General features: G+C 41.2%; 1 protein-coding gene across 1 annotated transcript; it reads left to right on the top strand.

Annotated features, from left to right (window-relative positions):
* Nucleotides 1-3,598: 3,598 nt before the first annotated feature.
* Nucleotides 3,599-18,180, top strand: gsg1l2b (gsg1-like 2b). The gene is made up of 5 exons (XM_084568272.1): nt 3,599-3,908; nt 4,900-4,947; nt 7,350-7,502; nt 16,813-16,924; nt 17,617-18,180. Exons 1-5 carry the CDS (start codon nt 3,608-3,610, stop codon nt 17,915-17,917), a joined length of 915 nt encoding a protein of 304 aa, XP_084424398.1. The 5' UTR covers nt 3,599-3,607; the 3' UTR covers nt 17,918-18,180.
* The last annotated feature ends 371 nt before the right edge of the window (nt 18,181-18,551 follow it).

The raw sequence follows: 18,551 nt of genomic DNA, 5'->3' as shown, positions 1-18,551 counted from the left end.
AGCCAAATTGCTAATTGCCAATGGCCACCTCAGTTAAACGGTGTGACATACAGTAGCATGCTTGGATATTTTTATAATGTCAGCCACTTCGCTTCCAAATTGTTCAGAGCTGCCTGGCTGACCGTAGGGTCACGGCCCCGGGGAATCCTGGATCTGCTAACGAGTTTTGTCACCAACTCGCAACACAAGGTTAGGAGCTGCCATAAGTCTCTCACTGTAAGGTGTTGACATTTCATTGGTTGAAGCAATTGAAGGAATAAAAGAGCAGCCATTGGGTGAGGTAACACTAGACTACTAACAAAATAGTCACAACTTATTGAATTCCATTAACATTCCATGGTCTCTTGTCACCATATCAGCAGTAGTCTCTTCCTGTGTGTACACCCCTTGTGCCAGTTGCACCAGTTGTACATAAACCCTATGTCAGGCTAAGTTACATCCAGCCTTGGAATAAATATTTACTCCGGCTGAACCGACTAATACAAACAGTGCTCATCCAAGATGACACGTCTTAGCTTGCCACACTGCTGTGCTTACTTCCATTATCTTAACCAAAACTTGCGTCAATAGAAAGATAAAAATTGACTGCACAGGCTCTAAAACAAAAATGAAATTACCCAGATGAAACAAAAAAAAAGACTGAACACTGCAGTGAGTGTATGTACTGTCGCCAAGCATTATGCCAGAGAGCTACCGCACCCCCACATCAGTTAGTCTCACGTCTGCATTGCGCGCAACCTGAACCCGCATTAAAACGAAATCTCCCGGTAAGTTCTAGCTATATTTGTCTGATTATCAGGGCAAACACTGAGAATGCCGGAGGGGTGCCTCAAGAAACTGATTAGGTGGGATGAGACTGTACTGAAGTGACGGATTTGCTGGAACGCCACTTTGCTTATTGTCTAGCTGTGAGACTGATTAGTTCATTCACAGCTCTGTCCCGAGAGTCATTGATTTTTAACCCGAATGCGTTAATTACTTGAGACAAAGAAATATTTACCTATCTTGGGGTGGTTCCTATGGACTCACTTTTACATGACAGACATAACCCTGCTATGACTTGAAATTTAGTGCAGACTGCTTAAAGATAGAAATTAAAACAAATGCAGTATAGAGAGGCTGAAAGATGTTTCAATAACTGTCTGCATATGTGTAAACCAGCTGTCAGAAAGAGACAGCCCTCCTATGGTTTGTTTGTGCAAACAGCTTATTGAGAATCATATATCATCAATTTGACTGTAGCAGTACTCTCTTGTAGCTGTGGTAGACATAGGGGGAGGAGGTTGGGGTGGATGGATGGACTGACTAAAACATTGGGTGTTAACCTAAACCCAAACCAAATCTATTTAGATAAGATTTGTGAAGTATAGAAGTACCATTGTATCATGGTTTCCCCATGAAAACTGGTCAGGACTTTTCTCTTTACACCTCTAGCTAGGCGTAAAATTTTGTCTCAGATGTTGCTATGCGCCTGGATCAATTCTAGACAGGGCTTAAAGCGCATTTTACACCCAGCCTTCTCTTACAACATCCAGCTGGTGCAACCAGCCCCGGGTTTGTCACATCGGTCACATTATAGCGACGTAGATGGTTTTTATTGTGTTACTTTGAACTCAGAATTCACAGTGTTTCTGTGTTGCGTTTTCTGTATTAATGACACATTCCTATATTTGCTGTGTTTTCTGTATTTGGCTGAGTCACTTGTTTGCTACATTTCATTCTTTCAGTCTGGTTATCCCCGTCCCCGATGAAACACTCTTTTCATGTCAGACCTGCCTCTACCATCTGGCTTCAGTCCAGCTTTCCCCATCAGTGTGGCTTTACTTGCCCCTCCTGTTTCCTCTTTGTTTATTAGCCCTGGAGAATACATCCAACTCGTCCACCATATACATTTTACCAGATAGCTTTTTTGTTGTTGTTGCTGTTGTTGTTCTGCTTTTTTTCAACCTTCCTTGATATAATTCAGTTTCCACTGGACTTGATATCATTTGGGTCCATTCTATCAGCTTTGGCAGTTTTCTTCTGTTTGCAGCACAGTGCAGTATTTACATGTGTTTCCTGTATCTGCTGCACATTTTGGGATTTGACTTGTGTATTATTGATTACAATTTGTTGCTTTAAAGTCCACATGAAATGGCTGGCAGAGTGCAACTTGTTTTTGCATATTTACGTGCATATCCCGTAACGACAGAGATAAAGAGGCAACCCCACTCTGTAAAAAGGCAGTCTGCTCTCATGGTTCAGCTCCACTGGTCTGAGAAGGAACCCCTATATATGTTGGTGCTGGTGACAGGAAGATGTATAGGGGCGATAACATCTGACTATTAGTCGCTGAGCCAAATACTTATTTCTTAATTTAATTTTTTCAGCCTGCACTTCTGTTCCTCCATACAATAGGGGAACTACACTGATGCAAATTAATTCAATGTTAATTAAACAGTGAAGGGCAATCAGCTGTCTTTTGTGGCGCAATGTGTGTGTTTATTGTGTTTATTGAGTTGTTTTTGTTTTTTTTAAAGAAGTGACTATACTAAACCTTGGGAGGAAATGACTCTGGTGATGTAATGCCGCTACAGGTGGCCCTTGGAAACTACAAATTTATTGAATAAGAACTGCAAAGAGTGACTGTAATGAAGAGACGCAATCGGTTGCATCATGGGAAGTGTAGTATTTTGGCCTGAACCATGCAATTGAACTCCAGAGGGAATTGAATAGTATTTATTAGTGTGTACCTGTTAGAATGTACACTCACTTGCCAGTTCATTAAGTACACTAGTGAAAACAAATGCATTGTAATGTAACAGTTTTGCACTCACTTGTTTAAAATAACCAAAAGAGCCGTGTTTTCATTTTGGAGGCTGTGTTTTGTTTTATTGAATTGACAACTCTATTTTAGTCCGTGCAGCTAGACTAAATAACAGAAACACAATCATCCAGTTGAATGACCACTTTCCTGATGCTGTTTGGTAGTGAGTAAGTGAGTCTACACTGAATGCCAGTGTGGGGACATTTATTTTCAGTGCAGCTAGCTTTTTTTTTTTTTTTTTTTGTCTTGTTTTGCTTTTTCAAAATAAAACTGTCATAAACCCCCTTGGCGCATGTGTTGCGCACCATTCTTCGTCGTTGCTAGGTAGTTACTGAGGCAAGAACTTTCCTGAAATAAGTGACAGATGCATTATAAAGAGCATCAATTACGCGTGGAACCACTGACAACTGCTGCTTCAAGAAATGCAACGTTTCATGATATTAGATATTTTCTGTGGAGTGTGGGGATGATTCTTAACAAGGGCGCACGGAGGAACACATAAATGAGGTCGGCAACTGAAATCAGTGGTAACAGGCTGAGAAGAGGTGTGTGGTGGTGTATCAGTAAGGCATTGGTGGAGGGTGGGGGGTGGACAGCCTACAAAATGAGAGAGTCAGCTGCTCTGGAGGAGCAGATGTGAGAGGCGCACCGTAGGAGCCAGACGCGCTGCCATAATTAGCCGCGGATATATTAACGGGAATAACCGGATTATGAGGATCTGAGGAGGAGAAGTCGCCAGAATCCAGTGTCAAACAAAGCGAAGGATTAAGTTAGGTGTCTTCATTCCTCCGCTCTGCCGTTATGGGGATAGACCGGCGGCGGAGAGCATCGCTCGCTCTCACCTTGAACTTCTTGGCGTTGTTCCTGGCCGTGTCGGCTCTCACCACCAGCTACTGGTGCGAGGGGACGCGGAAAGTGGTGAAGCCGTTCTGCACCGGCCCGGTCACCACCAGGCAGTCGTTCTGCATCAGGTTCAACAGCTCCAACATCAACGACACGCGGCTGGTGCAGTACATCTGGGAGACCGGGGAGGATAAGTACGTGATGAGGAAGTTTCACACGGGCATCTGGTTCTCCTGCGAGCAGAACATCAACATGACCGGTAAGTTTTGTTTCCACAGGCACCGGGCTGATGCCGGGACCAGAGCGCAGCGGAGCGCGCTGGTGCGCACGGAGAGGTGCGTCACGGACAAAAGCACATCGGTCCAGGAACCGATGAAATACAACAATCAAGAAGTTTCTTCTTGATTCTTTAACCTGGACTGGACAAATTAAAACTAAAACAAATCACTTGATTAAATTATACTGGTTGTTAAATTACTAATTAAAATATTACTGCTTAAATGCAGAACATTGAGAATAAGAAGTCAGGCTGAGTATATATGAATTCAAAAAATATTTATATGTATTTTTAAAAAATGATACAGTGAACAAAATAAGATGCAATTTGCAAAATTTGCAATTTTTTATTTAATTCATTTATTTTATTTTATTCAGTTTAATATACAGGACAATGTTTGTCTTGTATATTAAACGGCCATAAACTAATAAACCCAAAAAGCATAAAACACAATGTCTAATATTCTATCTAAATCAAAAAAGATAACAAAATAATCTGGAGATCTAGATTTCTACAATTAAACCTAACAGCCAGATTTGAATCCCATATAAAACATGGGGTAAAACAAGATTAAACATATTACAACCACTTCAGAGTAGGTGTTTCTTCACTATTATGTGAAAGCTCTGCATCGGGGGGGCTGCTTGCCCCCAAACCCCTGGTACCCGACCTCCCAACCCCAACTATGGATCTAGCAACACGGGGCTAAATAATACGCGTTTGTCTCCAGAGCACCATAAAAGAGCTTATAGTGTCTACAGTGGAAATCTGGCAAGCACAATGCTACAGGCTGCGTTTGAAGCAGAATATTTGAAACGCTGATGGGGGGGATGGTGCCAGAGCTTGTTAATGCACAAACACAGAAAGGAAATCCCTTCACATATTGGATCAAACTGTGATTATTTTGTTTTAGATCACAGCTTTATCTTTGTCCCAGAAAGTGGACTTGTGTCTAATTTACATTCTTTTACAGGTGAAAACTGCAGAAATTTCCTTTATGTTGCTCCGTCAAATGAGAGAGGTAAGCAATTATTTTTTTTTTTTTCAGTTTTGTCATCTTGAAGCTTGAAATCCTCTGCCCTCTCTCAACATTAGAGCTGTTTGTTCATCGCCCTAAACAAGCAGCTTAGCCTGAAGTGGACAGTTTTGAAAGATACTTTGCCTCTGTGATGTAATACTGGCCAACACTTCCTGCCTGATCTGCCCAATCTGCCAAAGGTCAATTATCCTACAGTCAGAATACGACCCACATAAAAACAACAGGGTTAGATTTTCACCCAAAAACAAATTACTCCAGTTTATGGAGCACCCAAAGACTTCTCTTTCATTGTTACAATGATCAGAACATGCATTTGAAGTTTTTGAAACAATTTAATTTTGACTCAACAGGAAACAAACAGTGAATGCTCAGTGTTTAGTGAATCCATCCATCAACCCTAATCTCCTCCCCCTATGTCTGTTACAGTCACTGGAGGGATAAATATTTCTTTTTCTAATATAATTAACATATTTGGGTTAAAGAGCAATGATTCTCGGGACGAAATTGTGAATTAACTAATCACTTGTGCTGCTGGACAATAAGCAAAGTGGTGTTGCAGCAAATTAGTCACATCAGTACAGCCTCATCCCACCTAATCAGTTTCTTGAGCCTGATTTCTTTGGTCTGATAATCAGACAGAATTGCCCTTTTGTTTTTTCTGTTCAGTCTGACACTTTATTCATGGTGCCTGTTTTCTGTTATGGAAAGCCTCTTGTTTTGGCCACGACAACGTGATTTTTTAATTGACACGGAATTAGCTATTTGTGTTTCTTACAAATTTGTAAATTTCATGTCTTTTTTGAAGAGAGTCACATGGGAAGAGCATGTCTGACTAGAGAGCCGGGTGTTACATTTCACTGTGACTGCAGCCTTTTCTGGTCGTTGTATTTATGACAAGAACAAAGAATGAAGTGAGATGGAGTGGTTATAGATTCTGCAAAGGGAGGAGGTGGGGGTGGATTGAGGGTTCGGCCAGACCTAGACTTTAATATGGAGAGCACTTTTTATTTTTATTCAGATTAGAGAACTCTCCTCCAAAAAAGCATTGACACTGGAGCAAGCAGATGGAATAGAGATGTTCTTTTATTACCATGAAGAAACATGCTACTGTTTACTATGACTCGATCCCTCATACACAGCAGCCCTGCTGTCAATACTCCCCTGAGCACCATGTGGATTAGCCCGCCACTGAAAATGGTCTCCAACAAATGCATTATTTCCTCCGGTTTCAGCGACGAAGGTTAAAAAGAGCAGCGTCCAGCTTTTTTTAAATTAAAACAATACATTCGTTTTTACAGATTGGAGGTGTGTGCCTCAGGCTGTGCTGAGCAGCACATTGTTTCTTTTAAGGCTTTTCACTGGTTTTGTTTTAAAATACATATGGAATCCTTTATTCCAACCCTTGGTTCTTGTTTCAGTTATGCAAACAATTCACAATGTGCACCAGTGTAAATTGGTGGAAAAGTCCAAGATGTAGGCAGCAGTTTAGAGATCCGTTAAAGGACAACTTCATGTTTACTTCTTCTACCAAATAATAGATACTGTCTGAAATGAAGAGCCGCTAAAACCACCGCTCGGATGCCAGGGTGTTTAGACAGGCTCTATTATCACATCTTCCCACGTGCTTCTGTGTACATCAGTCTCTTTTGCTGCAGCTTCATTTGCATACCACTCCACAATTTGCTGGTATCATAAAAGTAAGGGGAAACCTCTCGTAAAATGCACTTTCTTGCAGACAGTTTTGAGGCCCTAAACGTCCTCTAACAACATTTCCCGAACCCCTCCACCTGCCCCTGTAAATTTAATTGAAGAAATCTTTTACTGAAGTGTGAAATTCAATTCAGGGCCGGTTAAAAAATAGACGTTCTTAGCAGAGTGATGAAACGCTGTTAATAATTCACACAAGGATATTTTGGGTAACAGGCATATTACTTTTGTTACAAACCTTGTGATTAATTAACCACACAATAACTACCTGCCCTTGGGTGTTATATCCAATTACACCACGGCACATATTTACAGGTTTTTAAAGCCGTTGATATTTCGTCCAACCACGCGCCACGCAGACCTGAGCTCAGGGTGTTGTGCATCTCTGGATAGATATCTCGTCTCTCTGACTGTGAAGGTTAATGATATGGGTGATGGGGGTCACCGGTCCACCTTTCTCCACTCGTCCTTCCTGCCCTTCCTCCTTCTTTTCTCATCCCCACCTTCTCCTTTCCTCTCTCTCTCGCTCTCTCTTCCCAACCCCCATCTTTCTCGCCCCTACTCTACCCTTCCATCATTCACTCAACCGTGTGCACCCCCATGCCCAGAACATGAAATATGTCATTTTTTTCCCCTCCCTCTTTGCTATTCCTTTGACACAACCAACGTCTCCACAGGAGTGCTGTGGCTGTGTATTGTTGCGGAGTGCCTGTACATTCTCCTGCTGGCCACTGGAGGCATCCTCATGTCCATAGAAGTGTGCCACTTTGGCAACGTCATCGATGGCCTCAAGCTCAACGCCTTTGCCGCCATATTCACCGTGCTTTCAGGTGAGAAGCAATTTTCAGTAGTGAAAGGAGTCACATCAAAATGTTGAGATCCACTGGTTCAACAGAGCAATCTGTCCTCCACTCAGTTTTTGTTGGAAGTAGAAGTGGAAGTGTCTTCACTTTCAGCAATTTTTATACTGTTTATTACACTACTTTTGTGAGATATTTGAAGAATCAGTGTCTTCAAGCTGGCGTTGATAGTTGATACCGTATGCAACGGCAGTAGTAGCGTGGCAATGGCAAAAACTGAAACCTAACTGAGATGAATTGCCTTAAACTGAGGCAAAACATTCTTGTGTTTTTGTCTACAAAGATAATTGTTCTTAGGCACTGGCGCCACTGTATTTAAACTTCTTTCTGGACTATTACCATAGCATTGGATGTTAAATTTATATAAAATTTTCTACATATTAAGAAAATATTTCAGACAAATGTACTTGTGTGTTGCAACATATAACCTTATTTAAAGAAGGTGGTACTAGCATATTCTGAATTTAAGCACATTTTCCAAGAATTTCAAGATAAAAATTCTTAAATATTTTCCATGTACAAATCTACTTGTTTTTAGTGTAAAAAACACTTGTTCTGCGACAACTGTAGAGTCTTTGAGGCTAGATATATTTGCTTGTTTAAAAAAACTTGGCTATCCAAATCTTCCTGTTCTTTCAGCAATCATTTTGCTTATTTTAAGTAATATATCCCTTATTTTAATACTTTTAAGTTTTTGCTGTGCATAGGATTTTTTGTACCATTTTTCCACACAAGAGCAGGACTACAGCATCCTCCACCCAGAAAGAGAAAAGTTAGCTAGTGTTACCTTGTTCGAGTTCAGTGGCTGAATGCTCAGTATATCGTGTGGTAGTTTTGGCTAAAGGACTAGCTGTCTCTGTTTCATGGGAACAAATATGATGCCAAAAGATTAAACCGTTTGGGCTCTTTGTTGTGAAAAAATAACATTTGCTAGTGGAGGCCCTGTCAACGTGTACTGCTAACTGGAGAATGGACGTACATAGTTTGTATTCATGACAGCAAGCTAAGCTAACCATTTCCCACCAGGACAGAAGAAGTTAGCTAAGCTATCTTGCTAATGTTTAAGCCTTTGCATTTATTTGACAGCGCTGAGTAACATTTGAAAATATTTGCTACTAGAAGTGCTGCTAACTGACAAACACAATAGTCTACTATAGTCTATAAACACTGTTTAGTTTTGATTCCGTTTAGCAAGTTAGGCAAACTATCCAGAGAGTGAAAGTTAGTTGATCTAGATTGCCAACTCTGGCATTATTTCAGTTCTTGCTGAGCCAGTGTAAGATTTGTCCTGCATTATATAAAAGTATGAGTGTCAAAACTTGAAGAAACATATCATCCTTTCAAGTAGAGTAGGAAATTACCCAATCACATATGGGACTAAATTGTTTGTTTGTGCAGATCTTGCAATCGAGGAGATATAACTTGTCCATCCAAATATTGCATAAATATTGGCTGTCACAACTGAAACTTTGTGTCCTCTGGAGAACGCAAATGTAGGTTTAGCTGTCCTTGCAAGAAAACTTAATGCATTTAAATTTCCAGTTTTTGGCAATCGCAAGTTCTCTAAGTCTACAATTCAAAAGTGAACTCTAGGGATGTGCGTACTGATTTCTTTCCATTCCAGCTCAACTTTAAACTGTGTCTGTGTCTGTACTCCAGCTTCCGTGCTGGCATTTGTCCACACACTTATTCAGGCCAGTTGCAGCCTCTCTGCCCTCGAGAAGATTTCCAGCCAGTTTGCAGTGTGCCTCCCTCTCTCGGTGGAGGAATTAACAATGACCTTCTCTCTAATCCACTCTGTGAAAACGATCCCTACCACCACACTCTGGGCAGTGAATCAGCGGTGAAAAATACTTGGCTCAACAGCAGTGACTTGCAGCATTTTACCGACATGACAGGTCAAATTGAGCAAATGTCTAAAAGAAGAATTGCACCCAGCGCGCAAACTGCCCCACACTTTGGCAATATTCTTTGTGTTTATAGTTTGAAACATACTGTATGAACTGTATCTTTATTTAAAACATTCAGGTAAGGTAGCCTTTGACCCTAGAGTAGCTTGAATTCTTAGAGGTCTGGAGTAAAACTGATGCTTTAATAAATACACTTGTAGTCTTACTGTGTGAGATAACAAGATTGATACAACTTGTGTGGCTAGAGCCAGGTAGAGATTTGCCACTGCTCATATCCAAAATCCACCTACCAACACATGTAAAGCTCAGTCATTAACATGTTGCATATCATTCATTTAATACTTGCACAAAATGAAACGTGTGGCTTTAAAAGTTTCTGTTCTGATGTGGCAACGTCACAGCAATCACCACATGTTACAAGCTGGAATGTGGAGAAAACCAACAACTTAGAAGTGGGTTAGGGTTAGCAAGAGAGCAATAATGAGTGCCTTAACGAAAAAGAAAACAGACAAAAGGTAGATGCTTAAAAATATGCAGATTTTGACTAAATGTCACAATGAATTCCCGACTGCAGCAAGAACAACACTGAACGTGGCAAGGAGTGCTAGCTTTCTAAAAGATTTTGGAAAGATCAGCTGAAGTGTGAGAGGACTCTCCATGTCTGCTTCTGGTCTAACTCAGAAATTTTTTTTCTCTCTACACCAGAAGAGGTGCAAGTTTCTACATGTTTAGAAAAAACATTTATTAAATATTTTATGTCTAGACAAATGTTAGAATATGTTGCCTAACATATAATCTTATCTAATATAGCCTACTAAAATTAAGCACATTGTCCTACGTTATAAGATAGTAATTCTTGTATTTTTTCCTTATATCAGTGCAGATCTTATTATTTTTAATCTAAAAACACTCATTTTGAGATATCTGTGGGTTCTTTTAGGCTAGATACATTCACTTGTTTTAAGAAAAGCCACTTCTTTTGGCAATATCTTTGCTTATTTTAAGTAATCTATACCTTATTTCAATTCTGTATTTTGCAGTTTTTGCTATGCATAGGATTATTTACCTTCATCAACACATGTTAGTTGTGCTAAACAGCCACTACACACCATGTTCTTAAGTCTCATCAGAGGAGGTATCTCAGCAGAGGAGGTAATTTGACCAAAAACAGTATAAATGACAATAAGACCGGCTGACAAGTTTCAGAATTCCTCTTTACGTCTCAGTGAGTCTCAAATGGCCGTCATAGTTATACCAGTGTTATCTTCCTCGAAGCTTCCAGTACCTATGGAATTCCCCTCATGAAACATAGTTTAGAAAACTTGTGTGAAACACTTCTCACAAAGATTTCTTTTCAAAGTCCTGGAATATTTAAACCTTTACTGAGCCCAGGGCTGCATATTGACAAGTTTGGAGTTAGAGTTGGATTCTCCTATTCTGACTAATGCTTTGATTTTAGGCAAAGTACAAACTCAGCTAACTCCTCTTTGATGTTGTTGGCATGTGAAGCCGCGAACACACTGTGCCCTTACTAGATAAATATCCTTCAAACGTCGCATCTCTTCCTTGGTGCCTCATTAGTGACATTTATTTGTCCCTGCAGTACATTAAGCTGGCATTTTTTTAACTCCACATACACGATCACGCTAGTAATATTTCAGATACTTTAAGAAAGAATATATCAAAAGGTACCAACTTTACTAAAGGTTGTTAGTAGGACTCTAAATTCTTCACATATTCTTCCTTATCATGTAGAATTATAGAAAGAAAAAAAAAAACAGTGCCATCCTTGATAACAACCTTGCACAAATTCCCTTAACAGTTTTGGCTCCTCTTTCCAACATGGTAAAAAAAAAAAAAACTGCCTGAAAACATTGCTGGATTCTTGGAACTGACACGTCTTGAGGATCAGTACATCACAGCAGAAAGAACCCGTTGACCATCCTTCTGCTATCTTGTTGTGGGGTCCCCGTCCTTTTCATTCGGAGCTGACAGGAGTATAACCCAGCATGTTATCTTCTGATGCTGCAGCACCTTTAAACTCAAGCTTCACTGAGTTACATTTTCATGCCCCAGCCTTTTGCCTTCTCTAACTTTCAGTCGAATAGTAACTGAACCTCTCAACCCCATCTGTTTGTGCTATGTTTTATTTATATATGGCTCGCTGTCTTGGGGAAGTGAGCTGTTTGCGCAAATGGGGAAAGTGAACCCTGTCAAGTTCATACTGAGAGACGTTTAAAAGAAAACGAAACATTTTGACGTTTCTTTTGTATCATCTGTTAGAGTGCCTCGGCTTTTAACTTCCCGAAGCTTGCCAGGCTGCAAAGGCTTTAGAGCGCTTGTAAAATGTTTGAATTAAGCAAAGCGTTTAAAAGTTGTTTCTCCTTTTAATGGGGCGAACAGACTGAGAGTGGCTATGGTAATGAGGTCCAGACGAACAATAGAAGGGACCAGATTAACCTTTATTACAGCTGTCAGTCATGTGCCATATTAGGGGGAGAATGGCATGAAGAAGGACGTGTGAGGCGGTGACAGGAATAAAGTCTGCGGAAGAGAGACGCTGAGAGACATCAAGGTTTCCGTGTGAAGAATGAATTAGAGAGAGCCGGACTGGGTGATTCAATCTGCCATGTCGTTAAAAAAAAAAAAGCCAATTGTTCCATTTTTTTAAGTGACTATACTGCAAGTGTGCAAGAAAACAAACACTACTTCTAGTTTTTATTGCCCGTGGTGTTTTGGGGATTGACTATTTGAGGTAAAAGTAAAACTACTGCAGACTGCACTGTGTTTGTGTGACAATTTAGTATTTAAAATATAGTGACAATTAACAATTGTCACTATACACAACACACGATTGTGTCCCCTTAAAGCCCCTTTCAACCAAGCCATTTCTGAGCCACCCCAGATGATGTATGACAACCAAACAATGCATTTCCTTTTCTAATATTCAAGACTATATTTCAGAATATAGCGAACACGATGGTTGCCATTGTGTCCATTATACGTAAATGTTCACCATTGTCCACACGTGAGATGTTCTTACTGTGATGCCACGAGCACAATTATATTACTTTGATAGATTATAACGCTAGTAGTTGCCAAGATACTTGATTGGGGATGTGAATTCCTTGCTTGCCAAGCGAATGGCCAATTTTGGTGAGAGGGTGACACATCTGTTATAGTGACAGGAGTTTCCACCACCGGTCTCACAGCCAGCTTATTAGGAGCTAAGTCGTGGGTTGGCTTCAACATAAGCCCTACTCACATGGGATCAGTATTACTTGGGGACATTAGCTGATTTAGAAATTTACACCTGTGTCGCATGTAGCACACTGGCACAGGATAGGCGAACTCAACTTTCTGCTTCCACTCCACTACAGTACATGTCAGTAAATAATTAAGAATTTACTTAAAACATAAAACACGATGTGGGTGAGACAGCATTGATCCAGGGGGAGACTTCTGCAGAAACTGCCTGGCACTGTTTAAATCAGCTCCACATTCACCAATGTGATTAACACATCAATAAATTAAATTCAAAAATCAAAATGCGCTCTCAGCGTCCTTCAAAATTTCACTCCCCTGACGGCTTTGAGCTTGTTTTTTTCTCTGAATGCGTCTCCATTCACTGGTCTGTCTTCGGAGAAATACGGTAGATGGTTTGCAGTGAAATCTGGACTTTTGAAATGACTAACTTTTGCCAATTTGCATGGGATTAATTGCAAACTAAAACTGTAGTTGTAATACTAGTCCTGTGCGAATAGACTCACTCCTCCTCCGTAGACTCATATTTGGCACCATGATATGGCGCATAAAGTATTTTTTGAGTTTGTGTGTTCAAAGGAACTTCAAAACATTCACATTCACAATTATTATTTCTCTACGTACTCTTTGTGTGTGAAGCAGAAACTACAAACTTAGCCAATACACGATGCAGAATACGCTGGCCAGGACAACACTGGAAGCAAAGTATACAACGTAATCTGTTAACACATCTCCCTTAAAGTGTTCATGAGGTTGAATTTCTGACTTCTTTTGTTGTTGTCGTCATTCAGCAACGACCCATGGGAAAAAGCAACATGCATCGCACGAATTAACAGTGTCTGTTCTGACTAGTATTTTACTAGTTTGGTGTGACAGAAACATGCGTCATTTTTCTGTTTTCATATCCAGTTAATCATCGGACAGCCCTTAGATTTGTCTTGCGGCCCTCACAGGGTCCCAACCCTGAGATCGCGCATCACTGGGTTAGAGGCTAAACTATCTGAGCGAACAGTCATTGCCCAAACATCATGACTAAGACGGTTAAAAAGAAGAGCATGATCCTAATTTGTTTTCATTACTTCATTCATTGACTTCCTCATTTCTTCATTTTTGTTAACCTTGCTTCCCCCTAGTGGCTGCTGCAGAGTCCTACAGTGTTTGTGGATGGTCCCTTTGTGATAAAGCACAAGTGTCCTGACTCTGATACAGTGTGCCCTTGCTAAGAGCGTTGGCACCAAAAACAAATAACCTGTGTAGACATGTATTGATTTCATATGGAATACTCTGACCTTGCCTGAGCAGAACATGCATCGTTGCCTCATGACAGGACGTTCCGAGACTCACATCTGATTGGTTCCACTCAATCCTGACACAAAGCCGCCTCAGATCTGCATAGCATTATGGTAATGTGAGTGGGACGTCTTCAGGAATAAACATGAGCACTGATAGGGATGAGACGAGAATTTAGGTGTTTGGACTCTGGCGCGCTCTTGTTCAGTCCAGGGATTTGTTGGAGGGGGGGCTTATGTGGTAATCGGATTGGTAGGCTACAAATGTTGTTTTTATATTCCTGCTCTATTTGCGAGCGTCGACAGGTCCGGCGTGAGGAGAGAGCCTGAGCCTGTGCTTCAGCTGACAAAGCCTGGCACACAAGTGAGGGGAGGAAAAAATACACATGCACAAAGAGCAAAAAAATAAATGTAGAAGTGCAGAAAAACAGACAAAAGCCAGAGGAGAAGAGGGAGGCAGCAGTGAATAAGGAGTGGAGGAGTAGAAGAGGCTGCACACTTAAATTAGCTGCTCCTTTTTCTATCCAGAACACAGCGGACACAGACTGGGATCAGCTGACAGTTGCTGAAACCTCCCACAAACAGAATCGGTCCTATCATGGCCTGATGACAGGCCTGCCAAACACTGGATTCAGCCTCACAGTAAATAAATAAGGTTGTGTATAACTAGCTGTGATGTGATATCAACTCCAGCCTAACTTCTGTCCTGTAACTTAAAACAGTTTTGCATTCAGTATTATTAGTCTTACTGAACTTTTAAATGTGTTTATAAGACAAATTGGCATCCTGTAGAGAAGTGAAACTATGCTTGTTTTAGGGAGGACAGGTAAAAGAACATAATCCCTGCGGAAAAAAAGCACGGCATTGTGGCTACTTGTGTCATTCAAAGTAGTTTTCATCCATAATATAAATGGTTGTATGTTGTGATTTAGTTCTGTCCACGTTCATAAAATTTGGCAATGCTCATCTGTAATCCAAAAAACAAGCTGAAACAAGGGCAACTGGACTTAGAGTAGAGTTTCTTGAAGATGTTTCAAAGCTCATCCAAGTAGCTTCTTCAGCTCTGAAAGACTGGTTGGGGTTTAAATAGGAACATATGTGGGTGTTGCCAATCAGGACGTTGTATGACTGAGGTTCGGTAACAACCAGATCCTACCGTCAAAACCACTAGCCGTCATTATCATATCTGTCTGAATGATGAAACTTTTCACACCTCAAGACTGGAGTCTCTGGCTGACAGTGGGTTGTTAGAGTACCATTCAGTGAGGAAAGAAGCCAGGACCAGAACAGATTCCTGCTACTAGTAGTCTGCATGTGCATTTTTGATGGTTTGATGTGCGTCCAAAACAGTTGTGACTCATCAGAGAATGGACATGGGCCTTCTGAGGGTGTCCTGTGGTGTCTGGCAATAGAATGTTGTTAGTGGGGGCCTTTGGGTCCTTTGAGGGGAGGGGCCTCTGTGGATCATCCCACAGATACTTGATCAGTTTGGGATCTAGTGAATTTGGAGGCCAGCTCAACACCTTGTGCTGTTTTATGTGTTTTTGAGTTGTTCCTAAAGGGTTTTTGTGTGTGTCTGTGTCAGGCTGCATCCTGTTGGGGATGGCTGCTGCCATCAAGACACAAATGTCTACACAAATCAGTCTCACTGGACACTGCACACTTAATCCTGCCAGCCCCCTCGTACAGGGTCCGTGTGATGTTCGACGGGGCCTGTGTAGCTGCTACTGTAACTGTCTGGAGAGCTCACAGTGAGTGAGCGTGCATGCTGATGATGTGGATGACGTTGCAGGGACTCAGGTTGCTCCAGACTCTTCTCTGCTTGCCTGTTTATTGGCTCTTTTGTTGATATTACAGCTACATCCAATAACATGTAATATTGATAGCGACACAAGGGCACATAATTTGTCCAGGCATGAGTCCTCCTTACTCTTCCCAGGCGCCATCGATCGCCTAGGATTTCCAGACAGTCTCCTGTTCTCTGTTCCATATGTAGAAATGGCTTCACAGCAGGAATCGAGCATTAGTTACATGACCTTGGAAAGTCTAAGGAAGTCAAACACAGTTTTTGAGCTGTTTTGAGGTTATATACACTTGTAATTATTTGACTATCTGGATAGGCAGTGCGGTATATGAATAACGGCATTCCAAAGCCGCTGAAGCAGACCATTAGTAGCTAAAATGAGAGGCTGTTATTTTTGAAGCTATGCCACTGCAAACATGTCAGCCGTGCAAGAAGAGAAAGCATAGCAAACTTTTTTTTCCCCAAATTTTAAGGGAATGTGCTAAACATACAGAGAAACACCTGCCAGCTCTTTGGTACCAGAGAGATTTCTGCTCCAATAAATGTCCGTGCTTGTTGCAATAATTGTTGGGTGATATAGTTCAACCCAAAAAAACAGCAGCAATACCGGGCTGCTGACTCTGACTGAAAGAGCTGCATTTTGAAGGTGACTCATCGTCCCTTGCTTTAAGCAGTAGTGGAAATAACATCCAAGCCCTCTAATTACCTATTAAACTCCACGCAAACTCTATTACAAGTGAAACTCTGTATTTGAAAATCTATTACCTATTTATAGTCTAGTAATGTTCATCCAAGGGATAATGCCTCTTACAAAGAGAGATATATATTATAAGTTCTGATGTATATTACATATTTTAATTTTGTTTGAGAAACTTTAGAAGGGAAAACGAGTTGCTCTTTAGCTTCAGCCAATACAACACTGCCCCCATGTGGCGAAAGCAAAGAACTGACTGCTCTGTGCACAGTTTAGGCTCTGATGGTTAACCTCACTGCTCTGTGTCTCTGTACGGCAGGTCTGTTGGGTATGGTGGCCCACATGATGTTCACCACAGCCTTCCAGCTGACTGTCAGTCTCGGCCCAGAAGACTGGAAACCCCAGACTTGGGATTATAGCTGGTCATACATGTGAGTATTTTTGTTCGTTTTTAATAGATACACCATATATGCAGAATTTCAGTCAAAAGCGTTGCCAGAGTCTGTTAAATGGTCAAAATCTGTACAATTGCTATAATAATGTATATATCGTGCTGTACTGGGGCTGCTACGGCTCAGTTGGTAGACCTGGTCCACGACCATTGGTACATGGACCATGCACCTAAGTGTCCTTGAGCAAGATATTGAACCCTGAGTGGTCCCAAGTGCTTGGAACTAATAGACAAATGTGTGTGCATTTGCGTGACTGAACGGCTAGATGTGTCATTATGACTGTAGAGAGCTTTGAGTACCAATAGGTAGACAAACGCTATATATGTACAACATCATTTATATTGTCTGTACTACGTATACCCAATCTTACATAATATTATATGCTATTGTTGTACTATTATATTATATGCATGTATAATACATGCTGAATGCTTGAGCAAGATACTGAACCTTCAGTTGCTTCCAGTGCCTGACACTGGTGTGTGAATGTGTGTGTTCATCTGTGAGCTAATGGATAGGTGTGTTAGTTTCCAGACATTTCATTGTGTATGTACCCGCACTGTATGCAATGATAATAACACTGAATCTAATCGAATACACATTCTACACTTAAATTAATAATCTCCTAGTGTGAATGAAGATGCTCAGACTGTTATGTCCCTTTCTTTCAGTTTGGCGTGGAGCTCCTTCACTGCCTGCATGGCGTCCTCGGTGACCACCATCAACCGCTACACCAAAACCATCCTGGAGTTCAAGCACAAGCGCAGGAACATTGAGAAGAACCTGAAGATCAAACAGAAGCTGCTGGAGCTGGACTCTCCGGAGCAGGTGTGGGACATGTACATCAGCTCGGTGCCGAGCACCGCGGAGGAGCTGCTGGACCTGTCGTCCAACGGCCGCAAGCTCTCCAACGCCTCCATCTTCCTGGACCTCAATGACCTGCCCGACCCACAGGGAGAAGAGTACTGCTAGGCGAGCAGCGTGTAGCATTTGGAGTCATTGTCATGTTCAGTGTGATACAACGGTGTAACTGCTGTAAACAAGCGAGACCACGGTTTAGACGTTTGGGGATTGGGGAATCTACAACAACCAGAATATCACACACACATCTATGACATACCCTAAAATGAACGTGGCTAACATATTAACTAGAAGGTTCAACATTTAGAAGAAAACAGCAACAATTAGTTTCTCCTCTTATAAATGTAAGACTGACACTGTCACTTTAGCTCTGTTTTGGTCTTCATCAACTCTTGAGACGTACAACTGGGTCTTTAGCGTGCTAGATGTATATGTTCACCAGCCCGTTGCTAAGACTTGATAAGAGCTGTAAAAACCCTGGAAAACATCAAAGTTGTCTTTCTTATCTGTTTTAATAAGAAACTGTCGTCTTGAGGGGGAAAACTGTGCATGAGCTACTGTTACCGACACTGAGGTCATTTCTGCTTTCATGGGAATGAAGGAATTTCAACAACTTCTAATAGCTAGCTAGGTAACAAAAGTTGTCAGCTAGCTTACCTGGATCGGCTAATATGGACTATTAGCTAATGGTTAGAAAGATTCAGCACAAATGATGCCACTTCAAGCTAATTACCACAAAAATACT

The sequence above is a fragment of the Chelon labrosus genome (genome assembly GCF_963514085.1).
Source record: "Chelon labrosus genome assembly, chromosome: 19".
NCBI classification, from domain to species: domain Eukaryota; kingdom Metazoa; phylum Chordata; class Actinopteri; order Mugiliformes; family Mugilidae; genus Chelon; species Chelon labrosus.
The sequence above is the reverse complement of the archived record's forward strand: the minus strand, read 5'-3'. Positions and strand labels throughout refer to the sequence as shown.